The 15,317-nt window shown below is 44.4% G+C and overlaps 1 protein-coding gene and 1 pseudogene across 2 annotated transcripts in view; both read right to left on the bottom strand.

Moving 5' to 3' along the window:
• The window catches only part of LOC126985892 (protein bicaudal C homolog 1-like), a 34,693-nt gene extending 32,481 nt beyond the window's left edge, over window positions 1-2,212 (bottom strand). Inside the window, exons 1-2 of one of the 2 annotated variants that reach the window (XM_050841409.1) lie at window positions 2,096-2,212; window positions 1,440-1,748 (exon numbers count right to left, since the gene is read on the bottom strand). In XM_050841409.1, coding sequence (XP_050697366.1) covers window positions 1,440-1,608 — 169 coding nt within the window. In that variant the 5' untranslated portion in view covers window positions 1,609-1,748; window positions 2,096-2,212. The remainder of the gene's footprint in view (window positions 1-1,439; window positions 1,749-2,095) is intronic. The other variant, XM_050841410.1, reaches the window with a different exon arrangement.
• Window positions 2,213-5,520: 3,308 nt separating this feature from the next.
• Window positions 5,521-9,565, bottom strand: LOC126985625 (ELMO domain-containing protein 2-like; annotated as a pseudogene).
• Window positions 9,566-15,317: the final 5,752 nt, after the last annotated feature.

Genomic DNA, 15,317 nt, shown 5'->3' with positions numbered 1-15,317 from the left:
AATCAACACTGGGGGAAAAAAGTACTATATGATGATGATATATGATGATTATGCGAGACTCAAATGTACAGAAATTATTTTATTTTTTCTGGCCTTCCCTGTTCTGGCAAGTTCTCCTTACTTTCACAAAACAGTCCATGAAAAGCCTAGTAACTTCTACAGCCTTTTCATACAGGCTTAAACGTATCTGGCACCCATTAATTAAGACTTTCCCAAGGCCACAGAGAAGATTAATCGGGTTTTCATGGGTGATTTTCCCATTCAAGGTACAGAAGTCATGTATAACTATCACCAGCATCGCAAAACTCTCCATGAAAAGCCCAGTAAATTATAAAGGCTTTTCATACAGGCTTTAAAGTATCGGGCTCCCATTAAACGACTATTTCCCAAGGCCGAGACGTCAATAGGTCCTCTCCTCTCCTCTTTATTCTACTTTTTTATTTTCTCCTCTTCAATCTTCTTTCTTTTCTCCCATCCGCCATTCTTTTTCTCCTCTCCTTAATTTGTTTTCTCCTCTTTTCTTCTCTTTCTCCTCTCCGCTCTTCTTTCTCCTTTTCCCTATATATGATTACGGACTTAATAATATCGTCTTGGCTGTTCGTTTGTTGTGTTATGAAGGGCGAGGAGACGACAACAAACAAGGGCTGGCTATCTTGTGCGAGGGAGAAGATATGCATGACTCACAGCACTCACTCACCCCACCCACGAGAGAGAGAGAGAGAGAGAGAGAGAGAGAGAGAGAGAGAGACAGACAGAGAAAAAGAAAATAGAGAAAAAGAATGAGAAAAAGAATGAAAGAAAAAGAGAGAGAGAGAGAGAGAGAGAGAGAGAGAGAGAGAGAGAGAGAGAGAGAGAGAGAGAGAGAGAGAGAGAGAGAGAGAGAGAGAGAGCACTTAATTAATGAAACGACCAATGACACCTAGAATAAGACTTAATTAGTGCTCGTCATTAACATTCTAACGGACTATTGCAACGGAAATTAGCACAGAGGTCGCGCGCACCTATATAATATATGGTCCTCAAATTAATAGACAGCGAGGTATAAGTAAGAAATAAAGTACTAATGACATCTAGCAATATAGGCATAATTAGTGTTCTTCCAGTTTCCTTAATAGAGATAGCGAGGGATAACTAATTGAAACTACTATTGCCAACTAATATATGGGCATCAATGGTGTTCAGTATTAACGTACCCAAGGTCACAAGATTAAAAGACAGAGGGGGGTGACTAAAAGAAATACAACAGGCAGCTAGAGAAGATAAACTGGGTATACTTTTTTTCTTACAAAGGAAACGGCTCAAGGACAACAAAAAGAGTACAGGAAAAAAACCCGCTACTCACCGCTCCCATAATAGACAAAAGAATGGCCAAAAGAGAGGTCAATTTCGGGTGGAGAGGGTTCAAGCATAGACATAATGGGTACTCCTTATCAACTCACCCAAGATCATGGCCTCCAGTTTCCTCCTGTCCACCCTGAATCGCTCCTCCATGCTGCCATCGTCCAGCTGGTGCAGGGACAGCTGGTCCACGCTGTTGCTGCGGCTGAGGCTCTCCTCGGAGAACACATCGCACACCGCCTCCTCATCCTGGTGATCGTGCTGGCGCATGATCCTTGATAGGCCCGTCAGTGGCAGAGATAAGGCACTCGTGTACAAACAAATGGTCAGAGTAGCGTCGCACAGCCCGCCCAAGCACTCTATCCACGGCCGGAGGATTGGAGGGACACGGGAACACACGGGTACGCCTTCTGGGGATATGTCAGCCCCGTCAGTGCAATAGATAAGACATTCGTGGTCAGGTAAACGGTCGGTCAAGTTGTACAGCCCGCCCAAGCACTCTATCCACGGCCGGAGGATTGGAGGGACACGGGGACACACGGGTACGCCTTCTGGGGATATGTCAGCCCCGTCAGTGCAACAGATAAGATATTCGTGGTCAGACAAACGGTCGGTCAAGTTGTACAGCCCGCCCAAGCACTCTAGCCACGGCCGGATGGTTAGAGGGACACGAGGGGAAACACGGGGACGTCTTCTGGTGTTAATTAATTCTTGGTAAGTCAGTCCCGTCAGTGCAATAGATAAGACACTTGCATACACAAACAAATGGTCAGAGTTGCGTCGCCGAGCCCACAGTCACCCTTAGCACTCTAGCCTCGGCCGTTGGTTAGAGGGACACGGGGACGCCTTCTGCTGGTCTTAGGAAAGCCGATCCCCGAGTAATCGCGCGAACCACAATCATTGTCCACAACAGCTCAGGCCGCGGCGAGCCAATGGGAGGGCTTGCCCATATTGCACGCTGCTCTCAGTTCTTTGGTTCACTGATATGATTACGACCGCCGTCCAGCGCGTGATAAAGAGATCACTGATGCCGGTAACCTCTCGGACGGGACATGACGGGACCCTCTATAGCGACACATCATAGAAACGGCATTAAAAACCTCAAAATTCAGACAGAATAAACCCCCAAAACGGACTAAAGGAACCAAGATTAGGAGCGTTGGATAGAGGAAATTGTGCAGGCTATCGGTCAAGCGCTCGCTGAACCCTTAGTGTTTTGAGGCGCGCTGAAACAATGAAGCGGTTATGGCGTGCGAGTGTGTGTGTGTGTGTGTGTGTTGCAGACGAGACAGGATCATGTACTCTGTCTTGGTCCATGCGTGCTTGCCTGACGAGACTTCATACAGACACGCCCACAGACGCCCAGCCCACCACGCCCGCACTCCATCCAAACTACCGTTTCCCGAACGTTTCTAAGAGGCAATTCGCTCGTTATTCATAGTTCCCTTTCTGTTACTGTTGTTAGGAGAGTTATTTCAGACATACAGACAGACAGACACGCCCACGCCCATGCCCACCCATCCCACGCCCACACCTTCTAACTATTTCCTATCCCGAACGTTTTTAAGAGGCTATTCGATCCTCATTAATGGGTGTCTTAGTATTAGTGTTTTAAGGACTATTTAATTATTCGTTAGAAGTGTTTGTTAATCGAACGTTCTTTGTTTTTTTTGTTTTTATTTGTTGTTCTTGCGATTTTGTATAGAAGAAATAAAGGTAATCTTATTCCTCTTCTCTTTATTATTATTATTATTATTATTATTATTATTATTATTATTATTATCATTATTATTATTATTGTGCTTACTTATGTTACGGTAATAGCTAGGCCTAGTTAAGTGTGATAGATAGATAGATAGATAGATAGATAGAGAGAGAGAGAGAGGGGGGGGGGAGGGGAGCATCAGGGGTCATTAGGGTCGATATACTGCTACTACTACTACTACTACTAGCCTAGACTATTACTACATACTACTACGACTACTGTATATGTTTATACTACTAGTCTACTATTCCTACTAATACTAACACTACTTCTACTAATACTTGCCATATATAGCCTATTACTACTGCTATTACAACTACTCACTTGCTTGGGTTTTAACACACAAACGCACGCACTCACACAAAGATTACGGGCGGTTGTCATGGCAACGGACGGCGGCCATCATGGATTTGGAGGTAAACACAGGTGCTGATTGGCTGAGAAGGTGAGGGGGCGTGGCTTAAGGCAGTGGGCGGGTCTTAGCGGGCCAAGGCAGAGGTGGGAGGGGCTTAGCGGGGCACGGGAAAGATTTACATAGATTTACATAGGAAAGAAGCGAAAGAGGAAGAAGAAATAGAACAAGATAAGAAATAACAAGAACAAGATAAGGAAGAACAAGAACAAGATGAAGAACACGAAGAAAAATACATTACGAGACGATACATTACGTTTATTGACTTTATTTATTTATTTTATTTATACATTAATTCATACCAACAGGACGAGCATTAATTTTTTATCTAACCCAATCTTCACAAGCTTGTTCTAACACCAGCAGCTTAATTAAGGGCATAAATAATAGACGCTTCGTATCAATGTGTTGTATTTCAAGCTTTCCACAATAAGCTATATACAGTCTAGTGAAAGTTCAGCTTACTCTCTCTCTCTCTCTTGAGGTTAGGATACGAAAATAAATAGATAATTCCCTCACACACACACTTCATCCCTTCTAAATTATCAACTTTCCTTAAAATCGTACAAGGAATGATTGATTGATTGATAAAAGTAAAAAAATGGAATTATTTATATGAAAGCAGCCTCCATCTAAGAGGAAAAGGAGGAAGAAGAAGAAGAAGGGGAGAGAGAGAGAGAGAGAGAGAGAGAGAGAGAGAGAGAGAGAGAGAGAGAGAGAGAGAGAGAGAAAAGACAAACTAAAGAAATGAAAGAAGGAAAAGATCAGAAAGAAGAAAAAGAAGAAAAAGATAAAGAAGAAGAAGAAGCAGAAGAAGAAACATACATACTTCTAACAAACATTGGTAATCTATTCCATGGTTAAAAATAATACAATCTCCCTCACAATATATATTAATAAGTACTTCTCCTTAAACTCAAGACTAACATAGGAATTAATACACTTGCTAATACTGTCGTCAAGACCCTAATGATGATAATAATAATAATAATAATAATAATATAATAATAATAATAATAATATAATAATAATAATAATATAATAATAATAATAATAATAATAATAATAATAATTTGTTTTGTTTGCATTTCACTAACTCATTTTCTCTCTCTCTCTCTCTCTCTCTCTCCAATATCTACATAATTATACTTTTCTTCCTCCTTTCTCTCTCTCTCTCATATGGCACTCAATCTTCTAATATAACTCCTCCTCATTAGTGCCAAGACCTTACTATGGCACTTACCACACTCTTGAATGGCACTCACTAAGGTCTTTAATAATATTGGCACTACCTGGCACTCAAATGTACACTGCTGGTTACTGTATGTATAGATTTATCTAATTTCTTTTTCTTTCCTTTTCTTTTTTTCTTTCTTTTAATTTTCTTTTCTTTCTCAATTTGATTTCTTTTTTATTCTTTATTTATTTTTTCTAATTTCCTCTCCTTCCTACATTCCTTTAATTCTCTTTCTTTCTATTTCTACCTTTCTCTCTTGCATTCTTCTACATATACATTCTTTTATACAATATCTACTCTCTCTCTCTCACACATACACACACAAGCTCAGTGGTGCAAACCTCAAAATACCTTCAATGGTGTTTGTTTGTGCTATAGTAATTACAAGCTTATAATTAGAACACAGAGGTCCCTATTTATATCACTGGTCAAGGTAATAATAATAATAGTAATAGTAATAATAATAATCTTTCCGAATCATTCTCTCTTCCTCCTCTTGTTCCTGTACTTCTCTTTCCTGTTTTTCTATTCCTTCCTCCACTTCCCTTTCTCTCTCTCTCTCTTCCCTCCTCTTTTTCTCTCAGTCTTCTCTCCCTCTGTGGTGTCAAGCAAGCATAATGGTGCGTGTGTGTGTGTGTATATATATATATATAAGGTGCTTTTAGTTATATGATAAAGACCTTTCTTCCTTTTGACTTCTAGGAGAAAATAATATAGCTTCATTTTTTTCCTGTTTTGCTTTCTTTTCTTTCCTTCCTTTGTTTCTACTTTCATTTAAATTTATTTATTTTTGTCATTTTTGCATTCATATCCTGCTTTCTCTTCCTATTCTTTCCTTTCAGCTTTCCTTTTTTTTTTAAATTTCTATCCTTTTTGAATTGATATCTTGCTTTCTTTTCTTTCCTTCCTTCCTTTTCTTTCTTCCTCTCCTATCTTTCTCTTTCATGACACATTCTCCATTACACACAAGCATATTTTTCCTCCTCTTCCTTCCTCTCTCTCCTCCTCCTCCTCCTCCTCCTCACACACTAAACATTCTCCAGCACAAAATGGCACTTGAAAAATGCCATTGGATTCTTAAGTTTCTGCTTGACCTGAGCCTCAAGCTTGTCCCTCACGCGCGAGAACTCCATGATGTCGCGAGGCCGTTCCTGCCGCCACATCTCGTCAAAGGCAAAGAAGAGGTGGCAGTAGAATTGATGGAACGCCCGCACCTCCAGGAAGTGCTTGGAGGCATTGTAGAAGTGCGTCTGTGTCCCTGACGAGCAGGAGGCTGTAGGTGAGGTGTGTGATGATGCCCACGATGGCGAATGAATACCTGCCAACACGAGAAGAGGCGAGATTGAGGGGATGCTAGAAGGGGATTTAGGGTGCCATATATATTTAGAGGTGCCATAGTGACTTGTGTAATCCAATAATAGACTTAGTAATGCCATAGGTTTACTAGGACCATAGACTTAATGGTGCCAAATTTGATAGTGGTGCCCTAGTGACTTAGTTGAGAGGCAGAAGCGTTTGACAATACCAACCTATATCATAACTATCTCCCTTAGCTATGAAGGAAGGGAGAGAAGAGAGGAAGGAAGAGGAGGAAAGAAAGAAGTGCTGGTGTGGGTTTGAGAATGTGTAGTTAAGGAGGAGAGGAGAGGAAGAAAGAAGGAAAAATGAGGGAAGAAAACGCTTGAAGGAAGGAGGAAAGAAATGCTGATGTGTGTTTGAGAATGTGTAATTAAGGAGGAGAGAAGAGGAAGAAGGAAGGAAAGAACTGAAGGAAGAGAAGGCTTGTGGGTCAACCTAGTGCACAGTGACTATACTATATTATTCCTATTACTAATGAGGTCAGGTCAACTCACTCCCACTTTGGATGTAGTGACCCGGCCAGCACGTGTCTCGCTGCGCTGTTGTGTTGCTCTGCAAAGAACCTGCCGAGTGAGCACAGCATTAGTTGGGGTTAAGGATGCACAGATAAGACACTACACAAATTTATTACAAAAGGCTTCTGGCAAAACATTCTGCTCAGGCTCGGGGTGAAGTCTCACTCAGCCAAGGTTTTTCCACTGCCAAGGAGTGGTTACTGTCACACCTTGAGCATGGGGGACCAAGGAAGTGTGATGTGTGAAGGTCCCGCCAACACCCAGAGATACACCATAATGAGCCATGATATAATTGGGAGGGTACTGGCTGGTAGTGACAAGTCCAGCTCATGATCAGGCCTTGGTGGTGAATCACAAACACACACACACACACACACACACACACACACACACACACACACACACACACACACACACACACACACACAGGCTAAATAAAACAAAATGAATGAATCCACTCACAGCAGGTTCTCCAGGCCCAGCACACCCATGCCTCTGAAGTCAGTCTGTGTGTCGTCGCCCTGGAAGCCAATCATCTGCCACTACTTGGTGACCCGTGCCTGGCAGGGAGGAGCTCAGGTCAGGTCAGGTCACATCAACAGCTTTATTATATTTTATCCATTTATTTTGTAAGTGATTCATATTTTTTTTTGCATCTTTTTTACACGTTTCTTCTTTCTCTCCTTATCCTACTCCTTCCTTCCCTCTTCCTTTCTTTCTTTTATATTCAACAACTTTATCCATTTGTATAGCTATTCTTTTTTCTTTATTATGAGAGTAAGGAAGGGAGAGCTTTTAACATAGGAGTGAAGGGAGAGAGTGCATCAAGTGTCTATGGCCTAGGAAGGGAAAGCTTGTAACATAGGAGTGAAGGGAGAGCTTGTAACATAGGAGTGAAGGGAGAGCTTGTAACATAGGAGTGAAGGGAGAGCTTGTAACATAGGAGTGAAGGGAGAGCTTGTAACATAGGAGTGAAGGGAGAGCTTGTAACATGGGAGCAAGGGCCTCAGTGTCACCTCCAGGGGCGTGTCTGGCATCATGTGGTCCCAGAGTGCCTTCAGCTTCTGTTCATGTTGGGGGTTGGCAGCATCGTAAGGCTCTCTGCGCCGCGCCGCGCCTCAACCTCCGAACACCAGCTGTCGGTAACCCCAGATCTGCATCAGGCACTCGCCCAACACATTGGAGAACCTGGGGAGGGATGAAAGGGTTAGAGAGTGCTTGGAAGGAGGTTAGGTTAGGTTTATGGATGACAGAGTTAGTAAAAGCTTGAATAAGGTTAGACTAATGGATGATGGGGTTAGAAAAGGCTTGATGGTGAGGCTAGGAAAGCTTGGATGGAGGTTAGGCAAGGTCAGGTTAGGTTGTTTATGGATGACAGGGTTAGTAAAAGCTTGAATAGAGGTTAGCTAAGGTTAGACTAATGGATGATGGGGTTAGAAAAGGCTTGATGGTGAGGCTAGGAAGGCTTGGATGGAGGTTAGGCAAGGTTAGGTTAGAATGGGCTTGGTAAAAGGTTCAGAAAGATCAGATTAAAGTATGACAAGGTTGGAAAAGGCTTGAAAAGAGATAAGGAATGCATGATGGAATTAGAATACACTAGGATAAAAAAAAATATAAAAAAAACCTTGTCCTCACTCTTTATGAGCCTTTGTGTTGATGCCCTTAATCTTGACGATGGCGAAGACGACATAGTAGTGGCTGGCAGTTCCCGTCGATGTACTTGACGGACTTCTGGATCTCTGGACTGCGGCGTTGTATTCCAATGTTGTCAAGTGTCGTGGTGTTTATACAAAATCTTTGTTATTATCCTAAAAATTAAACAATCTTAACAATATATGACCTTATTGGATTATCCAATTATCTAATTAAATTCATTTAAAGGTATAGCAAAAAGCTGACATTTGAGAGGAAGTCAGAGGCATTGAGAGTGTATGGCAAGGTGTGGGTGGAGTGGGGCTGCAGCCACCACTACCCCATCCGCCAGTTTCTCATGGAATTACAAGTCGTTCTGAACTATTCTCTAACCAAGTATTCATGTTATGACAGTTTACTCATTTATCTCTATTTGAAATCATACCTGTCTTTGTAAACTGTGGAAGAAGAACCTTTGCAATAATGGAATATGACAATTAATTAAATTATACTCATATTCAATTCCCTCTCTCCCTCCTTCTCCTTTCTTGTCTCCTCTCTATCGCGATTAATTTCTTGGGAGTTTCGTTACACGCAGAGGCCGTGTGTGAGTGTAGTAAAGAGTTAAGATTCTGGTATTTCACTGGTGGCATAAGCGGTGGGCATCCTCTCCTGTGGTTCTGTTGTGTCACCCCGAGAGGGTAACAGGTAGAGTGATGGCCCATGCTCTCTGAAGTTCATAAAAAATGGGAAACTCAACACAGAAATTAATCAAGTTAGGAATTGGGAGCCGTGTAGTGACATGACTTGCCTGATGGGCGAGCCTCCCATAACCCACTTAGCCAGTGGGGTACCTCTTTGGCCGACTGGTAAAGGAGTGGCTCTCCCGTTATGCTGGTTGCGGGTTTGATCCCCGGCGCCGGCAAACCTTTCCTTGTCTGGATTAATTTCTCGTGCGTTTCGTTACACGCAGAGATCGTGTGGGAGTGTAGAAAAGAGCAAATTCTGGCATTTCAGTACTAGCCTCTTGCGAGACGGCCACCTCTACATCATATTTTCCCAAGACTCGATAATGATGTGTACTCACCACTTATGAAGTGGTTGCTGCACACCCGGAGGTACTTCTTGCCCGCCTCGGTCAGGTTGGTCCGGGCCAGGTTGGCCAGCCACTTCTCTCGCCGCGCCGGTGTTAGTCTCTCCCTGCCCATCCCACGCCTCCTGTCCACGGCTGGGAGTCTGAAAAAGCCCATGTCGGGGAACTTGCACGCCTTTTTGCCGCACCCGATCACGTAACAGGTTGACGGCATCTTGGCGAACACACTCCCGGGGCGCCAGGCACCTCGTCAGGGAGGGAGGGGTGGCTCGGGGGCCTGCACGAGCTGGCCCACACAAAGCATGACATTCATCCCTTCTTCTTCTTCTTCTGTGTTTGACGGGGCAGGTTAGGCCATGGGACCATTTTTTGTAAAGATGGGTCCCTGGGGCAAGGGCAAGATCCTGTCAAGCTGGCCAGACCTGCAGGAAGCTGTGTACACCTGAGGGCTCGGGAAGCAGTGTTGGGGCTGTGTCGCTGCCCAGCAGGTCTTCTTCTGGGGTGTTGTATGGGGCTGGTTGGGCTGCGGGACCACTGCCAGCCCAGCCCTTCAACTTGTTGTGTGGTTGCCGTTAGAAAGGCGTGTCTTGGGAGAACTCAAGTCACCTGTGACATCAAGATTAAGATCAAACCGACAATGTTAAAAAGTAAATAGATCAGAGGAGAGAGAAACAACTTGGAGACTGGAAGGGGATGAGTTGGAACAGACGGAAGAATACAAGTATCTAGGGGTGTGGATTGAGGTAAATGGATGCGGCAGGGCCAAGAATGTAAAGATAAGTGTAGGCGCCGTACTGCTTTCCCGGGTATTAAGGTGGTTGAAACTCCCAGACTGACTGAATTTAATTTTAATCAGTATGTCTTCACATCAGTCTTGGTGTAATCGTTTCTGCAAATTAACAATAAGTCTTAGACGTACGAAACTCAAATAAATTAGACCATGAATTCCTGCGTAATTCTCTTCAATACAAACAACTCTACCATGTCTTGGTCAGTGTTACGAAAAATAACGTATAACAGTTAACTCCGTTAGCCTTAACGATATATACATAGCGTTCCTGAGTAATCACTCTTCCTTACAAAGCACACATATGACAAATTATCTCGTCAGCATACATAAAGCAACTAAACAGTACAACTATTAACATACCAAAACGTGTCCTTCTCCGAACTCAACAACAGTAGGCTCGTCGCTGTCCAGCACACGGGTTCGATCCCCTTGGCTCTCGTGGCTCGTCTCCTTGCTTCTTGTGTCTCTTAGGGGACGAGCACACGTCTCTTTCGGGGCTGGGTCTGTTCTGCCCTTCCAGTGCCTTTTCCCGCTCATTCCCGGCCTAGGGGCGGCGTGGGTATTGTAACGAATCCCACATGTTTGTTTGTGCTCTGAGGGTGAGGTCACAGTGCCACCTGACATGCGGTCAAGATACCTCACTTATGGTAAACATTATCACAAACTTATGCTATTGCTACACCTCACGGACGAAGCCAACATACAACCCATACCTACCGTGATACATACTAAAGTTTGACGGCGATCGAGGTACAGAAGATACGGAAAAACGGGCGATCGTCTCTCTATCGAGGTTGGGGTGGCACTTGCTGGCTCAGGCCTATGGTCATAGGGAGGGTCGGCTTTGTGCTTTCTACTACCATCATCAGTGTTCTCTCTATTCCTCTCTTCGCCGTTATACAGTCAAGCTGACTGCACTTACAATAAGTATGGCAAACCAGTGGGTAGGCCGTTTAAGGGAGTGCAGCGAGGATGAGAGCGAGCAAGTAGGATGTCATCCGTGAGGTTTGGAAGAGTGTGGGTGTCGCGAGCATTATGTATGGAATTGATGTGATGACATGGAATGACAGTGAGATAGAAAAATTGGAAGTGGGGCAGAATAGGGTAGCAAGAATGGCACTGAATGCACCAAGGTTTGCAGCAGTAGAGGCTCTTAGGGGTGACATGGGATGGAGCACGTTTAGGGAAAGACTACTATAGTAAAGGCAATCTTGAGATATAAAGTGAGACTGGAACAAATGGAGGATGCAAGATTAGCAGGGAAAGTATACTTGTGGAGTATAAGAGATGGCAAATGGGCGAATAAATGTGGGCGAATGATAGACAGGAATGTTATGGTAAGTAGATGGGTGTACCGACCCTTTGAAGATAGACAATGTGTTTGAATGGAGAATAACAAACAAATGGAGAGGGGTTTGAGTGGGATGTAAGAAAGTGGAAGAATGTGATAGATATGGCAGTTAAAGATGAGGGATTGAGCAAGTGGAAGAATGAGATGGAAAGAAAGGAAACTCGACTGGTATAGGGAGAAAGAGGCCCCAAAGTGTGAGGTGTGATACGAGGGAAGCCTGGGAGGTGATCTTTTCCGTGCTAGAGAGCAGTGTCTGGATGTGAATGCAAGGAACTATAGATAGTCGGAGTCCCGCAGCAAAGTGTGCCAGATGTGTGATAGGGGTGTGGACGAGACTGTGCAGCATGTAGTGCTGGAATGCAAGAAGTATGACAGGGAGAGAACGAAGATGCATGTGATTTTGAGCGAGATGGGACGTGGAGTAAACGGGAGGACTGGAAGGGAGTGGATGGTGCTGCTGCTGGGGCTCAGTGGAGAGACGAGTGGACGAGTGATTGAGGCAGTGAAAGAGTTCTTGGAAGGCATGTGGCGTGAAAGATGTAGGGAATGATATCTTGCCCCGAGAACATTGACTTCCCGCATGTTTGTTTTCTTTTCACAGGAGCTGCCGCTACAAAGGCCTGGCTGGTGAGAAATCCCGAGCCACCTGTGACATCAAGATCAAGATCATGTATCTGCCGAGCTGTGACAAAGATCATGGGATGGAGCACTTTTAGGGAAAGACTAGTAAAGGGCTAAAGGCAACCTTGAGATATAAAGCGAGACTGGAGCGAATGGAGGATACAAGACTAGCAAGAAAAGTATACTTGTGGAATGTAAGAGATGGGAAATGGGCGAATAAATTTGGGCGAATGATAGACATGAATGATGCGGTAAGTAGGTGGGTGTACCGACCCTTTGAAGAAAGGCGTCTGACGTCTGAATCCCGCAGCAAAGTGTGCCAGATGTGTGACAGGGGTGTGGACGAGACTGTGCAGCATGTGGAGTGAATGGGAGCCTGGGAGGACGGTAAGGGAGTGGATGGTGCTGCTGCTGCTGGGGCCGAGTGGAGAGACGAGTGGAAGAGTGATTAAGGCAGTGAAAGAGTTCCTGGAGAGCATGTGGCGTGCAAAATGTAGGGAATGACACCTTGCCCCGAGTAGCTGAACACAAACGATGCACTTAATTCTGACTCATGCACAACAGTCAAGCGTGAGATCACTGATGATATAAATAATTTTGTAAACTATATTTTAGAATCTACAGGCGATGCACTTGATTCTGACTTACGCAAATGAAGCGTGGAAAGAAAATAAATAAAGCTACATCCCTTTTTGACGACCACTATGGTCGTCAAAAAGTTATGTGGTAGCGTGGTAGTCGTCGAGCGCTGGTCCCGGATGTTAAGGCCTTAGGACAAGTGAACACTCGTTCCGAGGGTTGACCAGAAGGGCGTTACTTGTGATTAATTATGGAAGGTGGGAGGATTTCCCTATGAACCACTTGTGAGACAGCATTAAGAAACTGGATGGTGATAATGTACTATGGGGGGATGTGTAAGGGTTCAGTAATCTCAAATGAGCAGCAAAACAGGCTCCAAATGATAACACAGTAAGGTTGTATAAACATGTATTTGGTTTCCTTTTTCAAAGGTTAGCGGAGTACTAAAAAAAGAAATGGAGTACTAAAAAAAGAAATGACTGACAGGCTGTACGCCTCTAATCTATCTAGCTACCGTCACAAGGGAGATTTGGGGAATACTCGGAATGCTTAGCTCTGGTTGCTGGAGGAGGAGAAGCAGGAGCTGGCGTGAGTGTCGGGCTCGGAAGGGGACGTCCACGATGGGAATGGGCGGTCCTGGTGATGGACAGACGGGCGCCGCTTGATGTGGAGATGGAGCGGCTCGGGTGGTGTGAAGAGGCGGGGTCCGTTTGATGTAGGGAGCAGCTTGGGCAGTGGTATTTCGGCCCCCAGGGCAGTCGAGGGTCAGGTTACCCCGCCATACAAGTTCCCATCCTGTAGTCCGTGGGTGGTTTTTCAGGGGCTAAGTGCCGCTTCTCGGTGTTTTCTCGCTGCCTCTCCTTGCTGTTGGGGTGTTCGTCTCCTCGCGTCTCTCAAGCTTGTCTCTTGCTGCAATGGTGCCTGTCTCCTCACTGACACGTGGGTCTCCTTGCCCTCGCCTTCTCGCCTCTGCTCCTCGCTAAGCTCCTCCCCCTTCTTCACGTGACTCCCTCTCGGCATTACAATCAAACCCTACCTACCTAACTAGTTATTGGTTTCTTAGGGGGGTTTCGAGGCTTTGAGATGAGGGATTTCAGTAACTCTCGTTCATGATATTTACTCATTCGCTCGCCGTGTTATCTTCTCATAACCTTTTACGCACTTACATTCCTTAGCCACCCATTCACTCCCTCACTCATTCACTCTTTCACTCATTCACGCTTACTCTGTCACTCACTGACTTACATTCTCATTCACTCATTCATGCACTCACACTTACTCACTGTTACTCACTGACTTACTCACATTCTCGTTCACTCATATTCGGACCGTTACACATAACAGTCAAGCATGAGATCTTTGATGATATAAAGCCAGAGAATTTTGTAGACAATATTTTATCAGAGAGCGTTACTTTTCCATCCGTTGCTTGGGTAGAACCTGGAATAATTTCGGACTCGAGCACAACAGACAGCTCTGCTATGACTGATATACACGCCAGCTACATTGCTTCTCTTGAGCAGGAATGTCGGACCCTCAGAAGCAAGTGCTATGAATTAGAATGAATTAGAAAAGTAGTGTGTGTCGCCTGTGCCCTGACCAGCGTGGCTGCAGCGGCAAAATGCTGCAGCAGCAGGTCTTTGTTAACAGGCCATCAGTGCACAGGGTGAAGGGGATGAGAACAAATGGTATGCCCATGTAAATGTTACAAGCTCTTCCTTCCTATGAGATCACCTACAGCACCAGTGTGCCTGACCTCGCACTCCAAAACCTTGCTATGAACCACTTGTGCGGGTTAATGGCTGCATCTGACATGTTTATGATCTCCGTTAGCAATACTGTATGGCACAAATAGGCCGAGTAAAGAGTAACTAGAAGTGCAGTGTGAGGAGTTCACTGAAGGCAAGGAAGCTGCCGGTGTTCTAGCGAGTTGTGGATAATGTTAGTAAGGGAGAACTTGGAATACTGTGAAAGTAACAGAGTGGCAACCCAGGAATTGTAGACATCAGTTTATCCTTTATCATTTAATTCTGCATTCTTTATCCCCTCAGTACAAGAATGTTACCAATTCCTTACAATGTGTTGATGGAAAACCCGTAATTGACTGCTTTTTTATCCTGTGGCCAAGAATAAAGCAAGAGAGTGTGCTACATCATGGGTTAAGAGTGTTACAACAGGGCCTGAGAGTGTTGCATCATGGCTTAAGAGTGTGTTAAGTCAACTGGTTACAATGTGTTGATAGAGAAATTGTAATTGACTGCTTTGCTCTATGGCCTAAAATATACAACAGTGCGTGTTATCTCATGGCTCAAGTGGGAAGAACACGGCCACAGTTGCTGCCGATAATATTATGGCCAGTTGCTGGAATGGACTCTGGTAATGGCTGATGACGATGGTTATGTTCGGTGTGTCGGGCCTGAGGAAGAAGGTGATTTTGTTTGAGGAATGTAAACAACCCTCGTGGAAATTGAAGGGGGCTTTTATTATTATTATTATTATTTTTTTTTTTTTTTTTTACATCCCCGCCTACAGCGACGGTAGGCTTTCTTCAGGGACCGCTACGAAAATGATGCCATCACTGAGGACGCAACCTTACGAAGAGCGACTCAAGCGACCCAAACCCTT

This window comes from Eriocheir sinensis, chromosome 60 (genome assembly GCF_024679095.1).
Source record: "Eriocheir sinensis breed Jianghai 21 chromosome 60, ASM2467909v1, whole genome shotgun sequence".
Classification (NCBI taxonomy): domain Eukaryota; kingdom Metazoa; phylum Arthropoda; class Malacostraca; order Decapoda; family Varunidae; genus Eriocheir; species Eriocheir sinensis.
The sequence above is the reverse complement of the archived record's forward strand: the minus strand, read 5'-3'. Positions and strand labels throughout refer to the sequence as shown.